The sequence below is a fragment of the Gekko japonicus genome, unplaced genomic scaffold (assembly GCF_001447785.1).
Source record: "Gekko japonicus isolate JY-2015 unplaced genomic scaffold, Gekko_japonicus_V1.1 scaffold191, whole genome shotgun sequence".
Classification (NCBI taxonomy): Eukaryota; Metazoa; Chordata; class Lepidosauria; order Squamata; family Gekkonidae; genus Gekko; species Gekko japonicus.
This window is the reverse complement of record NW_015175362.1, coordinates 494,913-511,865: the sequence shown is the minus strand read 5'-3', so window position 1 is coordinate 511,865 and position 16,953 is coordinate 494,913. Positions and strand designations below refer to the sequence as shown.

At 45.2% G+C, this 16,953-nt stretch overlaps 1 protein-coding gene across 9 annotated transcripts in view; it reads left to right on the top strand.

Annotated features, from left to right (window-relative positions):
• Positions 1–16,953, top strand: part of NFIB (nuclear factor I/B) — a 276,171-nt gene that overhangs the window by 150,051 nt on the left and 109,167 nt on the right. For all 9 annotated transcript variants that reach the window (XM_015425417.1, XM_015425423.1, XM_015425421.1 and 6 more), the window contains one exon: positions 4,020–4,073. In XM_015425417.1, the coding sequence (XP_015280903.1) occupies positions 4,020–4,073 (54 nt within the window). The remainder of the gene's footprint in view (positions 1–4,019; positions 4,074–16,953) is intronic.

Here is a 16,953-nt window from a genome sequence, read left to right as displayed (position 1 = left end):
CATTTTTGTCTTAGCTCGGGAAGGATGGCTCCAGAGCAAACTAATTTATGCAGTAGCCAAATCACTCGCTCACAACTTTAATGCCAGTAGCTCACAAAGTAGAATTTTTGCTCACAAGACTCCACAGTTTACAGGGAGCATTGGTCATGAGTATTTGTGAGCATGAGGGACAGGCAACATTTCACTGTATGCTAGCTGAAATTTTCAGTAAATGTAGTTTTGGAGGGGAAAAAGAGAAGGGGAACAGGTAGCAGATATTTACACATTAGACAGGAAAAGCATTCATATACTTTCCCAGTGCCACATAATTTTGGTGTGAATAAAATATATATAAAAACGAAAGTGAAACTTTACCGAGCATGTAGAAGCCACAACAAAAAAAAGCTTGCATCACCTGTGTGAGTGAGGTTAAATTACTAATAAAATTTAGATATGCAGTGTTAAAGCTGTTAAGCATAAAACTGGTAACTTATGTAATGTCAGGTGAAGCTGAGATGATATGAAATTGCTGGGAAATTTCTAAGTTCAGAGAGGTTGCAGAAGCTGAAGGTTACTTATAATTATCAATAGAATGATTAATGTTAATTGCCAAACAGGCAAAAGGAAGGGATAGATATGATTTGATTTTATGCTGACTTTACATGTATACTGTCCCAAATATTTTTGCGTTTTACTATTTATTTTGATCTCTGCAGCGCAAGGTAGATGTGCTAATATCTGTTCAGTAAGAGATACTAGCAATATTTAGAGTGTTACTTTAGAATATATAAACAGTCTACCTTCTTGTTAAGTATCTGCTTGTTATTAATTAGCAATTGGGAAAAGTGAGGTAAGAAGTAATTTTAAAATGTTAGGCAGAGGTTGAAATAGAGTAGTCTTGACTTCAGTGCTACTCCAGGTCCCAGATTGAACTGGGCAGCCACAATCTTTTCCTGCCGTGATGGTTTATGGACTTGCAGTTCTCCCGCAGTTCTCCCACATTCTCCTCTGCATACTTGCCCTACTACTGAATAAAATTAACTTGGTTTTTGTTTTCTTTCTTCTCCAAGCTTAAAGGTAAAGCAGAAGGTATTACTTATGCTCTGGAAAATTACCTAGGAATTTTCTCCCCCATTTCTACAAAATACTGTAAAAATGTTGAAACTAAATGTGATGGTGGCCGACCCATTTGTTCAAACTTGGGTCCACAGAGGAGGTCAGTGGGGAGGAGCTCAAAGGGTGCCATACAGGTGGAACCTTTGAACCATTGCCCTGCACTGGTTTACTTCCCGGCATTCTTTTTTTTTTGTATGTAAACTCTCTTAAAAAGGAGAGAATTTTATTGCTTTTAATTTCAGAAAGAAGGAGGGTATATAGCGGGATTAAGAAAAGAGTGAGTGATGCTTCTATTAGTATATTAATCTTTTGTTAGTATTAATCATATCTTCTTTTGGCTTCTTCCGCGAGTTGGTCAATCGTCTTTCATCTTATCCTGTGAAAACAAATAGAAATGTTAGTATATTAGTAGTGTCCCTTTGGTTTATTGTTAGTAAAGTCTTTTCATGTACTTCCCAAACCAATCTTCATGTTCTGGGCTGTCTTCCTTTTACGTCTCTCAGATTGTAAGATGGACCTTTCGTTGCTTCCTTCTGGAATCAACCATCTATAGCTAATTTGATAGTTTTGCAAGAACGAGGTCAGTCCTTTGTATGCCTTCCGCTTCATTCAAATTTCAAATGGAACATCTTTCAAGATTCTGACTGTCTGCTCTCCAATCTTCAAAGGCGTTGATGAAGACGCTCTTAAAATTTGATCTCTGATCCTCTGTTTGGTAAACTTGACCACCACTTCTGCCGGCAGATTATTCATCTTTGTAAAGTTGGAGTAGGCTCTGTACACCAGATCCATCTCCTCGCTTAGTTTATCCGCTTCCCAGCCGGTGAGTGCCACCAAAGCCTCCGCTAGAATACTTCTGAGATCTTCTTTTTCAATTTCCTTAATGCCTTGAAATCGGAGAGTCAAATTTGATTTTTCCATTTGAAGCATCAGTAACTTTTTGTCTTGCATTTCTTGATATTTTTCCATTTTGTCGACCTTTTTCTTGACTTTTTGGGTATCTTCCATTGAGACCAGACATTTCTGCGCGATTTCCTCCATGTTCTTAGCTGTATCATTCAACTGTTTCTGCTGGTTACTGAGAACACTTTCCATGCTCGACAACGTTTGATTTATTTTTTGCATTTGCTCCAGCAGAGGGTGCAGTATCTCGCTTTCCTGTTGATTGACAGCCGGCTCTAAGAGGCGGGAGCCAGGTCCGGAAGTTCCTCCCAGCTTCTTCGCCGGCTTCTCAGGAAACTTTTTTTGCCCTGACATCTTTGTTTTATTGTTTACTTTTTAAAAGTTCATGCCGCGCAGTTTAAGAATGAGTCTTCCTGCCTCTCTTTAAACAATTCACCAAAAGGTAACACCACCCTTCCAAGATTTCACTCCCCCCCTCTTCTTTCTATTAATTCAGTCTCTGTTTATTCGGGAGGGGGGGCTCTCCCCTTCCTCCCTTGCGCTTTTTCGACAGGGGGGAATACGCTTATCTCTTTTTTCACGTTTCCGATCGCCAACTCACGGTTTTGGCTGATTGCTTCTCTTTTCAAACGCTGTTCCGCTTCATCACTCGGTGACTTCCGGTGGCTCTGCTAGTCCCCGTGTGGGGCACTGCCGCGGCAAGGGCCATTGGGGCAAGCCTCAATTTCCGACCTTCGGGCGGGTAAAGAGGCACATCCCCTGTGCGCCCCGGATCGGAACCTCACCCTGAGGCTCCTTAGGGTCTCCGCTTGTGCGGATTCCCCCCTTAACCGCGCGTGGGTGAATCACCTCCGGGAGCCTCCCGAAGTTGCGACCGCCATTCACAGAGACCAAACCGGAAGCCCTACTTCCCTGCATTCTGATGCTGAAACTTTTCTCTCCCCCCAGTTCAGCTGCATTAGTGAAAGTGAGCAAAAGGTGGTGGGGAAGGGGATTGGGGAGGATTCCTCCTGCAGTATGAATGGCTAAGTAGCAGGGGGATGTTTTAAAAGGACACCTGAGCTTCTCACCCCTGCCTCTTTTGCTGCAGGCTCCACTGTCCTCTTAAAACTTTCTTGGCAGGGGGAGGCTTCTAACTGCTAAAGTACTATGGATTTGCTACAGTATATTTTACTTCCTGTTCTAGCAAAGCATGTCCTCATAGCAACTTTATAACATTGGTTAAATGTTAAAGAAAATATTAAATGGGTAAAGCATTGATTTGTTAACTTTCATTTAATGTATTGGAGGTATATAATTCCACATTTGAATTTTATTAACTTTAGCACAGATGTGATAATTTTATACCTCAAGACTGCATATCATGTTTATCATAATTGTCATGCTCTTCTTCTTTTAAAGCCACAAAGCTAACCAATTGTAACTGCTATTAAATAGAGCATGCAATCTAGTCCTGTGCTCTCCATGCCCCAGTCAGCAACATATTTTACTCAAGGACTATTTAGAGGACAAACTGCCTGACCTCATCTCCCAAAGTAGTAAGTCCCATTGTCACAGATATTTCTCTTCACATCCTCCCTTGCCTCTCAGAAAGTAACTAGAAACACTGCAAGTACTCCTGAAGTGGGTGAATTGGACTGATTTCTGTTCTTCCTTCTATACATTTTACAGTGTCAAAGGTTTCAGAGGAAAGAAAAATATGGATATGTTCTCAAGAAACTGCAGAATTTTGTATGTTTGCAGAAGGGGTGTACATCTTTTTGACCTCTGTAGCTATTCTTACTGCTGTATCATATGACTAGAGGACATTTTCCTCCAAAGGTTAGATCCTGTAAAATGTTTGTCTCACAGTGTTGTCACAGAGTTTCAGCATGATCTGCTTTCTGGAAAGCCATGAGAATGAACTCTTCAAAATGTAAATTGTACAAAACATTCTGGTTTAAAGTAGCCTCTCAAGCCTTGTGATACCTGTAGCCAAAAGATTTTCAGATCAGTAATGTGTTCCTTCTATTTCTTTGTAGATTCTGGACAATCAGGAAGTCCAAGCCACACTGATCCTGCCAAGAATCCACCAGGTAAAATTGCATTCTTAGATGTTTTGTAATTGAACACTATTTGAGAACAAAGATTGTAGTATTAATATGGTTGATCAGCAACTGATTTTATTCTGGCAAGTACAATGTGAGTAGGCCTTCTGGAGTGGCAAATTCCTTCATAGCAGGGTGGATAAAAATCAATTATTTTTAAAAATTTAAATCAGGTTTAATTTAAATTGGATTTTTAATAGAATGCTTTTTGAGGAAAAATCTATCTAAAGATAGTATTCTATTTTACATTATAGTCCAAAGGTTATTCATCGTGAAATATGGATTAGTTTTTAATTATGTAGCCTGAAGCTGTATATTCGTGTAATGTTTAAATTTTTTGGTAAATGGATTCCATTAATCCATTCACAATGTCATGTTCTCCCAGAGGTTTCTGTAAGATTATTTGGAGCCATTTTTCTATCCAGAAGATATCACAGATGCTTGGTCTCACAGTTCTCAAAACTGTGAATTTCTGTCTGCAGAGATAACATGCTTGTTCTTAACAGCAGAAATCTTATAAAATATACATATGGAGATAAGAGACCTCAGTCCTATTGGTCCTCTGCAAATCTATGCACACAGAATCAACCCCTTAGCTCCTAAGTGCTAAGTTTCAAGAAGTTTAATGAATATAAGATTGTTTGGGGTGGAATAGGTCTGGGTAAGGAGGAGATATTAAGAGCTAAATGTAAGGAGGTAGGGGCAAGCAGTACAAATGGAAGTGAAACTTTTTGAGCAGAATACTCCAGAAATCTTGAGATTTTTGTGTGTGTACCCTCATTGATGCTTAAGCAAATACAACAATCAAATCAACCCTGCTTCATAGTAATTTTATTTTAGATCTAGTTAACCATAGGAAAATGTTTGTTATGTAAAGTTCAATAAAAACAGTATAGGTGTAGAGCAGGTGGTTGGATCTAGAAATATATTTTTATGCTTTAAACAGTGTCTGACATTTTTCAGTTACAGTTTTTGTTAATATTTATGATCTGGAGCCCTGCAGCTTTACTTTTGTCATCCCTTAGTAAAATGCACATATGTTCAGTTTTTACAATCAGATGTCTTATCTATTAACAAAATGCTAAAACTCTTTGGATAGTGATATTTTCTGTCTTTTAAAAAAATTCCAGTACACGATTGCCACAAAGATTTCACACAAAAAATAAAGGAATCAGAACTGGACTTTGCAAACCAAAAGGATCATGACTAGAGTTGTGCTCATGGAAAGGGGCTTTCCCACCTCCCCTTTCCTACCACAGCCTCCTGTGCATTCAAAAAACAGTACAGGGGAGGGGTGTCAGAGAACCCTTGGGAACAGCATGTGGTGAAATGTACGTAGTAGGAAGGGGGGATCAGCAAAAATCGTATCCCCAGTTAGGGCAAGCAGAAATGCCCTTTAGCCCATAGAAGGAGGAGTTTGGATACTTCAGTATAATTAGTTCTGTTTTTCCCAACCTTGCTATCTGAGAATTCTAGATTTGGGTGCAATCCAGTAAAGTTTGTTACTTGCACACAAAGGATGTGATATTTTGCGGAGCAGCAGCCCTGTAGTACTATATTACCAGCTGTTTTGTGAACATGGAGAGCTACATAGCAACACGTAATGTGGTGGAGGAAAGTTGCTACGTAGAAGAAGGATGTAAAAGCTGTGCTGCACATGTGCTGCGCATCCCTCCCCTTAGTGCCTCTCTGAATTGCAGTACTTCAACAGAAGAAATGTTTGGCTTGGGTGTGCTGAGAAAATGGAATGTAGGTTGGTGCTTTCAACTACTGTTGAAAAGAAAAACACTAGTCCAAACAGAGGTTTAAACTACAGCAGTGCTGCCAGTAACTGTTTTCAGCCATTTGTTTTATTATCTACCAAGAAGGCTCGCACAAAGTCAAGCAGATTTTTTTTGTTTATAAAGCTGAACTTTTTGTAAGTTTGAGAGACGATAATGTTTGTGTGTGTTTTACAGGGCTGTGTATACTATTTGTGATTCAAGAAATAAAGGGCCAAACTAGACAGAATGGCGGTGGAGGGAGGGAGATTGATGGGGGGCATGCATGTGTCTTGCTTGGTCACATGTACAGTGAGAATGGTCTTTTTATTTACTAAGAAAACAGCATGGGTGTGAGAGGAGCTATTCTTGAACCATATCTTTGAGACTGGTTTCTTCCTGATCTTCTTCGTGGTCTCTGTGCATCACACCCTTGGGATACACTGCGCCTGCGCTGAACCTTCTCGGTACCGATAGCTAGCAAAAAGGGATTTTCGCGCCTCTCCCAGGTCACGCGCCGGCTCCACTGCGCATGACCAAGGAGGGGCACGCAGATCCCGCCAGTTCTCTTCTGACCGCCGCGCTGGTAGGACGCCTTCTGCCTCGGTCTGCTAAGTACCAAACTTTTTTTTGCTAAACTTGCGTTTAGTTAGTTTCTCTTTCTTTATTTTTGTAGTTAGCATTTTTCTTTCGGTGTTTGTTCTTTACTTACGTTCCCCTCCCGCTGGCCTATGGCCCCGCGGTGGGGTTGTTTCAAACGGTGTAGGACTTGCGGCCTTAAAATATCCCCCACCGACGGGCACGCGCTTTGCCTCGTTTGCTTAGGGGAGTCGCACTGTGTCTCTAAGTGCAGACATTGCCAAAAGTTTTCGAATCAGACGAGAAAAAACAGGGCAGCTCGTCTACACTTGGCCCTGATGGAGAAGGCACTATCTCCACAGTCCTCTTCACCGTTAGACACGTCCGGGCACGCCTCGATGTCCACCTTGGCTGCGGACACTTGTCCTCCCGTTCTGGGATCGTCGACGTCGACGGTCGCAATCGATGCTTCGGCACCGAAACGATCGACGCCGATAAAGGACCACCCCGTACCTTCCAAGATCCGGAAGCAGGGGTCATCCGTTGCCGTACCTTCCAAGATCCGGAAGCAGGGCAAAGACTCACAGCAGTCGAAGAAACCTAAAACGGACAAACCCAAAGTCCATAAGGTTTCGGCTAGTCAGGGTCGAGATCCCACGCAAGAACCTCACCCGATCGGTTCGGATCTCGACATCGACCTTACTCAACAGACAAATCAGTCGCAATCTGATATGTCGAGCCGTCAATCCTCTCATGCCTCCCCAGAACGTGGAGTCGAGGATCGGCACCGACCAACTTCTCCTCCCCTGACTTGGGATGAGAGGCAATGGCATTATTTGTACGGGAATCGATACCCATACCCTTGGGCACTCCCGATACCACCCCCACCTGAATGGGATCGTCAGTCGGTGTCATCCCGCATTTCGCGCTTTCAAGATCGACCATCGGTATCGAAGCAGTCGATACCGACGCATCCACCAGACCCGGTTGTGCCCCCGATTAACACACCGGCACCGTCTCAACCTGAATTACTCGAATCATCTCCAGAACCATCCAATGTATCCTCCGATTCAGATGGCTTTTCTGAACATATCGAGGATGTAGATGCACAGCCCACCTCGCAAGATGTGGAAGCGGATTTACCTATTTCTCCATCAGAGGATGTTAAGTCTTATGGAGATTTTATTCAACGCATGGCATTAGATCTATCTATGACTCCTACTCTCGTTGCCAGTTTTGTGGATGATAACGTTTTTGACATTATGCACTCTAACACTTCGCCCTCCGTGGCTCTACCAATGACAAAAGTTCTCTTGCAAACTACCAAGGACTTTTGGACTCGTCCAGCCTCCATTAATGTCTCTAATAAGCGTCTGGATCACATGTACAAGGTCCAGGAATCAGGGGCTGAGTTTTTATACACACATCCTAAGCCCAATTCTTTGGTCGTTTCCTCGTCCACGAAAGGAAAAGCGAGCCACTCTACTCCATCAGACAAAGAAGGAAAAAAGTTGGATTCGGTTGGTAGAAAATTCTACACTGTCGGTGCAATGGGCATTAAAACGGCGAACTATGCCGCCTGCATGGGCCGTTATCAATTCAATTTATGGAAGCGTTTGAATGATTTCCTCCCGCACGTGCCCAAAGAGTGCCAACCTCAGATTAAAAGGATTCAGAATGAAGGGATGGTCTTGGCTAGACACCAAATTAGTGCTGCCAAGCATTCCCTGGAATCCGCTAGTAAGACTCTAGCAACCTCTGTAGCGTTACGCAGACATGCCTGGCTCCGCTCTTCATCATTGCCATATGACACCAGATCCTCGGTGGAAGACCTTCCCTTTGAAGGTTCTGGATTGTTTAGCTCCACCACTGACACGGTTCTGCAGGAAATGGATAAGAGTATCAAGACGTCCAAGAGTTTGGGGATCTCCCCCACGACCAAATACTCGAAATCCAAGCAGTGGCCTAGGCAACCTTGGTCGACCAGGCAACCGTACAACAAATCACCTACGGATCAATGGCAAAGACCTCCCTCTCAGTCACGGTCTTTTCCCCCGAAAAATAAGGGACAATCGTCCGGTGCCTATAAGTCGAAATTCCCTAAGAATCCCAAACAGGGACTTTGACTTCAACCTTACTGCTCAGACTCGCCTTGCACCCTTCCTGCACGCATGGCTCGCCATTTCTACGGACAAATGGGTGCACTCTATAATAAGAGATGGCTATCTCATAGAGTTTTCTCTGACTCCCAAAATCTCCCGTTTTATCAGAACCCCGGCGTCTCCTGCCCTGCTACAGGAGGTACAATCGCTGACACAAAAAAACGCTATAGAGAAAGTCCCGATGGCGGATTGTTGCCGCGGGATTTATTCCAAATATTTCACGGTCCCCAAGAAGGACGGAGGACTTCGTCCAATCATGGACCTTCGTTTTCTCAATCGGTTCATCATTTACAGAAAGTTTCGCATGACCACGTTGCAAAGCATTTTACCACTCCTGTCTCCAGGGACTTGGATGGTCACTTTAGATCTCAAAGACGCTTATTTTCACGTCTCCATCCATCCTCGTCACAGAAAGTTCCTCAGATTCGCAGTCGGGGAGGACCATTACCAATTCAAAGCCCTTCCATTCGGGCTCTCTACCGCCCCCAGGGTTTTTACGAAGGTAATGGTGGTTGTCGTCGCTCATCTTCGCCTTCAGGGCATTCAGATCTTTCCGTATATAGACGACTGGTTGATGGTGGCAGATTCAAGAGAATGTCTCCTTCAGCACATCACCATCACATTGTCGGTCCTATCCTCCCTTGGAATTCTGGTGAATTTACAGAAATCCATGCTGCAACCTGCAACTCGCGTGCAGTTCATAGGAGCTGTCATAGACTCCCTAGCCACTCGGGCGTACCTTCCTCGCCAACGGGCAGATACCATTCGTCTGGAAATTCAACGTTTGTTCCAGTCCAACGTGACATCAGCGGTCCACATTCAGCGGATCTTGGGTCTCATGGCAGCCACCACTTCCGTGATCGAATATGCACGCCTTCGCATGCGCCCGTTGCAGCTGTGGTTTCTAAAGAAATTTCGCCCTTCCATCCATCCTCCGAGCCTTCAACTGGTAGTGCCTCCGCAGGTCCTCGTCTCCCTGCAGTGGTGGCTCGTGGACACCAATCTGTTGGCGGGTGCACCGTTCCAACCGATCGTTCCCGTAATGTCCATCACCACAGATGCCTCCCTGTGGGGTTGGGGTGCTCATACAGACGACACTTGTGTGGGTGCTCCATGGCAACCCCTTTGGAAGAGTCATCATATCAACTATCTGGAACTGCTGGCCGTAAAATTTGCCCTCAGATCCTTACTCAGACAGGTTGTAGGAAAAGCTGTGTTGATTTTTACGGACAACACAACTGCGATGGCTTATATCAATCGCCAGGGCGGGACCGTGTCCAGGTCCCTTTGCAGGCTAGCTATGGACATATGGGAAGAGTGCCTTCATTGGAACATCACTCTCCAAGCTGCCCATCTGCCAGGAACTTTGAACCAACAAGCGGATTTCCTGAGCAGAGGGGGAGCATCGGACCACGAATGGGAGTTGAACTCAAAGTATCTCCTTCCTCTTTTTCAACATCTGGGACATCCCCACATCGATGTTTTTGCAACTCGATTGAACAAGAAGTGTCCCAGGTTTTGCTCCAGAGCGGGGTTGGACCCTCTGTCAATGGGGGACGGTCTGTTGATGTCGTGGGCTCACGACTTTCTATACCTATTTCCTCCGATTCCGCTGCTCCACAGGGTGCTTGTGAAAATACAACAGGACAAGCCCCATTGTCTCCTGGTAGCCCCCTGGTGGCCTCGGCAGGTGTGGTTTCCGACACTGCTGCGGTTAGCCAAGGGATCCTTCGTACACTTCCCGCAGGAGTTGGATCTCCTCCAAGCTCAGGAAGGCCAGGTCCTTCACTACGATCCTCTGAGTCTCAAGTTGACTCTATGGGAAATACGCTTTCAGTGATGGATGACCGTATCAATGAGGTCCTGTTGAATTGTCGTAAACTGTCTACTAGGACGTCTTACGCAAAGAAGTGGGATTTATTCCTACAGTACTTGAGTTCTTCCAATTTACCTCCTCCGCCAGTGGATTTGAGGTCTATTTTTGCGTTTATTTTGTCCAGAATGGACTTGGGACTCAGTTTTTCTTCAGTTAAGGTGTATTTAGCTGCGGTGTCAGCTTTTCATCCATCTATTGATGGGTTTTCAGTTTTCTCGCATCCTCAGACGAAACAGTTTTGTAAAGGTCTTATTCGCCTGTACCCTCCCCGTCGTTCTCCGACTCCGGCCTGGGATTTGGCTTTAGTTTTGCGGTTTTTGATGGGAAAACCCTTCGAACCACTGGCCACTTGCTCTCTAAAGTTGTTATCGCTCAAGACTGCGTTTCTGGTGGCCATTACTTCTGCTCGTCGAGTCAGTGAGTTGTCTGCTTTAAGGTGTGATCCACCATACTTGATTTTTTCCCCTCATGGGGTGTCGTTGTCTTTGGACATCTCCTTCTTACCGAAAGTCGTTTCGGAGTTTCATCTACGTTCAGATATAGTTTTGCCGTCATTTTTCCCGTCTCCTGCCAATGAAGAGGAACGGAAATTGCACTCTCTGGATGTTAAGAGGGCGTTGCTGTTCTATTTGGGCAGGACCAAGTCTTTTCGTCAGTCTCCAGCCTTGTTTGTTGCTCACAGTATGCCCTCCCTAGGGAAGAAGATCTCTTCCCAGACGCTGTCCAGGTGGATTGTGGAAGTAATCAAGCTATGTTACGCTTTGGCTAAGAGACCTCTTCCAGGTCAACTTCGCGCCCACTCTACAAGGGCGGTGGCGGCTTCCACAGCTTTCCTGAGAGGGATGCCATTGGAGGACATCTGCAACGCTGCGACTTGGGCTACTCCGCTCACCTTCGTGAAGCATTATGCCCTTGATGTCCGGTCTTCTCGTCGTGTGGCGTTGGGTCGGTCTATCTTGCAGACGGCGCAGGTGTAGGGCCTCGGCCCCTCCTCCAGGTAAGAGTTATTGCTTGCTATTCTCCCAAGGGTGTGATGCACAGAGACCACGAAGAAGATAGACAGGTTGCTTACCTGTAACTGGTGATCTTCGAGTGGTCATCTGTGCATTCACACCACCCGCCCTCCTTCCCCTCTGCTCTCGGCCCTTCATCTTGTTTCTTTGAAGGCTGTTGGGCGGCGGTCAGAAGGAACTGGCGGGATCTGCGTGCCCCTCCTTGGTCATGCGCAGTGGAGCCGGCGCGTGACCTGGGAGAGGCGCGAAAATCCCTTTTTGCTAGCTATCGGTACCGAGAAGGTTCAGCGCAGGCGCAGTGTATCCCAAGGGTGTGAATGCACAGATGACCACTCGAAGATCACCAGTTACAGGTAAGCAACCTGTCTTTCTTTAAAGGACAAAACACAGTAAGGCGGGGTTTCCCAACATGATGCCCATGGGGCCTTGGCGGATGCCAGTACTTATCCTGGTGTCTGTCAAGGTTTTCAGCAAGTGGGCTGGGCAAAGGCAGGGCTTATTATTGGCTGCTCTAATTCAAATGAAAGGGTTTTCCACAGCTGCAATAGCTGCTGCAGCCACTGGAAGATCAGGACTGCTAAGCACTTGAGCTTCTGGTTCCATTCCCCTTTCACACTTTTCTTCTTTTAATTTCCTCTTCTCTTCCCCCTCTCCCCGACTTTCAGAAATTTCTTTCTATTCCTCTTCTGTGATTTATTTGCAAAGCAAGTAGGGGACATATTGAATTTGCTCTGACTCCTGAACTAAACATTTGGGGTTGTTGCTCACTACTCCCTCTCGAAAGGCGATTGCAAGCTCAACAAGGTTGGGGACTCCTGCAGTAAGGTAAGGATCGAGAGGTGGCAGGGTTTATCTCCCCTTGTTCTTACACTCCTTGTCTGTTTTTCAAAAAAGCCCCCCTTCCTCATGCTTTATATGTGAAGAGGTGGACATATGAATAATAAATACACATAGATTCTGCTGTCATATCTAATTTGGTTCCAAAGCTTATAAAATTTATTAAGTATAAATTGCTGTCTGTTTTCCACCTTTGCGTTACAGCTCTTCTTACAGGCCACAGCAATTCTTAGCTGAAAGTTTTGACCTTCTTCTGCACTCCCTTGTATCTTTACATGCTGGCGGGGCCATTCCTATGTCATGTTTGGGATTTTATCTTGATTATGAAGAAGCCAGCATGCTGGCAGCATAATTTTGCAGGTTTTGGATGCCACCACCTTCTCAAGGGTTTGGCAAGACAAAAGGAGCTTGGAAGCGCTGCGGTATTTGGCAAGACTGTTGGCATTGCAAGTTGGCTTCTCTTAGATTGGCTAGGCTCTTGCATTCTTTAGGTGTCTGGTAATTTGCCTTCTTAACTTTGCCAAATAAAAGAACATTAAGCACAGTTGTTGAGGGTTTTTTATAATTTATTCCTGAAAATACACTAATTGCATTGATAGTATGAATAAAACATAGAGATAGTATATTATATGGTCAGTATAGTAATGGAAGTTTTCTTCCACAGTACTGGAAGGGTTTTTTTATGCTTGAGTTGAACGCCATGTGTATTTCAAAAACAGCTTGACAAGCCCAGTTTGTAAAATAACTTTTGTTAAAGAAGCAGCATATCAGTGGCAAGATGAGATTTATTTATTTATTTGATTTATATGCCGCCCTCCCTGTAAACGGGCTTAGGCCTGTTTATATCAATTAGTACACTAAAAAGACCTGGAGCTGACTGTGGTTCAGATCATGAGCTACTCATTGCAAAATTCAGACTTAAACTGAAGAAAATTGGGAAAACCACGAGGCCATTCAGGTTTGACCTAGATCGCATCCCTGATGAATATACAGTAGAGGTGAAGAATAGATTCAAGGGTCTGGATTTGATAGATAGAGTGCCTGAAGAACTATGGAGGTTTGTGACATTGTACAGGAGGCAGCAATCACCACCATCCCAAAGAAAAAGAAATGCAAGAAAGCAAAGTGGCTTTCTGATGAGGCTTTACAAATAGCAGAGGAAAGAAGGAAAGCGAAAGGCAAAGGCGAAAAGGAAAGATTTACCCAACTGAATGCAGATTTCCAGAGAACAGCAAGGAGAGATAAGGAGGCCTTCCTGAATGAGCAGTGCAAAGTAATAGAGGAAAACAATAGAATGGGAAGGACTAGAGATCTCTTCAAGAAAATTGAAGAAATCAAGGGAGCGTTCCATGCAAAGCTGGCCATGATAAAGGACAAGAACGGTAGGGACCTAACAGAAGCAGAAGAGATTAGGAAAAGATGGCAAGAATACACAGAAGAACTATACAAGAAAGACCTCGATGTCCTTGACAACCACGACGGTATAATCACTGACCTCGAGCCAGACATCCTGGAATGTGAAGTTAAATGGGCCTTAGAAAGCATTACTAACAACAAAGCTAGTGGAGGTGATGGTATTCCAGCTGAGCTATTCAAAGTCTTAGAAGATGATGCTGTTAAAGTGCTGCACTCAATTTGCCAGCAAATTTGGAAAACGCAACAGTGGCCACAGGATTGGAAAAGGTCAGTATACATTCCAATCCCAAAGAAGGGCAATGCCAAGGAATGTTCAAACTATCGCACAATTGCACTCATATCACACGCTAGCAAGGTCATGCTCAAGATCCTACAAGCTAGGCTTCAACAGTACGTGGATAGAGAACTACCAGAAGTACAAGCTGGGTTTCGAAGAGGTAGAGGAACTAGAGATCAAATTGCCATCACTCCTTGGCACATAGAAGGGGAAGCTGTGGAAGTAGTGACAGACTTCACGTTCTTGGGATCCCAGATCACCGCAGACTGTGACAGCAGCCATGAAATTAAAAGACACCTGCTCCTTGGGAGTAAAGTGATGGCGAACCTAAACAGCATGATAAAAAGTAGAGACATCACCCTGCCAACAAAAGTCCGCATGGTCAAAGCAATGGTATTCCCAGTGGTCATGTATGGCTGCGAGAGTTGGACTATAAGGAAGGCCGAGCGCCGAAGAATAGATTCTTTTGAACTATGGTGCTGGAGAAGACTCTTGAGAGTCCCTTGGACTGCAAGAAGAACAAATCAGTCAATCCTCAAAGAAATCAACCCTGACTGTTCCCTGGAAGGCCAGATAATGAAACTGAAGCTCAAATACTTTTGCCACCAAATGAGAAGGGAGCACTCACTGGAGAAGACCCTGATGCTGGGAAAGATTGAAGGTCAAAGAAGACGGGGACGGAAAAGGATGAGATGGTTGGACAGTGTCATGGAGGCAACGAACATGAAGTTGAGCAAACTTCAGAGGATGGCGGAAGACCGGAAGGCCTGGCGGGATCTAGTCCATGGGGTCGCAAAGAGTCGGACACGACTGTGCGACTGAACAACAACAACAAAATGACAGTTTACACAAAATAAGATCATAAAATGCTGTGTTAAAACTGAGAGATCAGTTGTCAAATCAAATCCAGGTGTCAAATCAGATGTCTAATCAGATCCAGGTCACTAGTGGATGATTGGCCAAAATCTGGGGAATGGAGGGGGACATCCACTGCCTCAACCAAATGCCTGGTGGAAGAGCTCCATCTTGCAGGCCCTGTGGAACTGCAATAAGTCCTGCAGGGTCCTGATCTCATACAGGAGCTCATTCCACCAGGTGGAGGGCAGAGCCGAAAAAGCCCTGGCCCTGGTCAAGGCTAATCAAACGTTCCTGGGGCTGGGGATCAACAAGAGATGCTGATTTGTGGACCTCAGTGCCCTACAGGGCTCATTGTTGTTACCTTTAAAGCCATAAATGGCCTGGGACAATAGGACTGTCTTCTAACACACTAACCTATCTGCAATAAAAGTTGCCTTCCAAGTTCCTACTCCATGTACCCCTTCCTTTTGAAGTTAGGTGGGTGCTTACAAGAAAAAGGGCCCTTGTGTACTGGCAGCCTGATAATGGAAGTTCCTCCTGCAAGAATTTTGCCTGGTATATACTTGTCAGGATCGACTGGGTCTGAGTCCAAAGCTGTCTCACTCTCCAGGGTGGCTTTTTGTTGGGCAAGTGCCCCAGGATAGAGCCTCAGAACAGAGAAAGGTTGCTGTCACACGTGCCAGATGAAGCAGAGGGGGGAGTGAGGCTTTTTCCTCCAGAGGAATTTGACCCACAGTTGTACGATCGCACAGTCCTTGGAAGCTGCAGGCACAACCTGCCACTGCGTAATCAGACGCAACCGCAGGTGAGTCTGGGTTTTTTTCTTGCTGTTTGTTTCCAATGCGCTTAAACGAGGAATCGATTAATCGCATCTCCGCACTGAGGGCACCCTATGGAGCTTGCGATGATGCACATATTGAGAAGGGGAGAAACAATGGCATGGAGTTAGGATGGCCTGATCAGACCATCCCGACGCCATGAGCGCGTGCTGGAGCGATCAGACAGGGGAAAGTCCATCTGTGGCCCGTCACAACCCATTTTCTACCAGATGTTCTCCTGTGTCTTTTAACTCCACTCTGCGGCAGAGCAGAACAGGTTGCCGATGGCTGCGGGGCACTTCCCAGATGTTGTTGTCTGATCGTGCCCTCTAAATACGCCCGCATTCACACCCATGTTGGGTCTAATTGTGTGTATGATCTCAGCCAAAGAGGAGTTTCCTTTCCTTTCATCCAATTTCCCCACGCTGCTCTACCAAGTATCTATTCCCACCTGCCAGGGAATGGGTCTGGCTCTTCCTCCCTGGCTGCTCCTGAGCACACCTTTTAAATGCTTCCCCAAGGTAGGGCCAACCCTAGGCTCAGCCAGCACTCTTCCCCCAACCCAGTTCTGGGGAGTGACAGACCCCTGGGCCAATGGATACTTCCCTGGACTAGTGACCTCCCTGGCCCTTCCCCCTAAGCTTCTTTAAAGGGCTGCCTGCCCCACCCAACCTCCTCTACAAAGGTCAGTGCTGCCTGCTATCCCTGTGCCCTGGCAGAGCTCACCTGGATGTAAGCGCCAGGGTCCTCTATGGTAGAAACTGGGCTGGCTTCTGCCACTGGGCATGCTGCTGAGAGCTGGCTGGGCTCCTTCAAGCTGGCTGACTCCTGAGTAGACCTAGTCAAGGCCACACCCTGCTGCAACCTGGCAAACAGCTTCCCCAGCTTCAAGGCTTGCTGATGCAGCACAGCTTCGGTGGGCCTTGCAGTCCCATGGGGTAAGTGCGGGGGTGGTGGTGCCAACCCCAGAGAATACTTTAGTACAGGGGTAGCCAAACTTGCTTAATATAAGAGCCACACAGAATAAACGTCTGATTTTTGAGAGCCACAAGACATGAACAAATATTACACACATGTTTTAATTGAAAAATATGCAAATTTGCCCTTTATTAACATTAAATGAGACTACCAAAAATAAAAAAACAAAAGCGGTAAAACAGATATTTATTTGTCCAATTATATTTATTTGCTTGCTAATGATATTTATTTATCTAAGAGAGTGAGAAAAAGAGGGAGAGAGGTGGAAAGAGAGAGAGAGAGAGAAACAAAGAA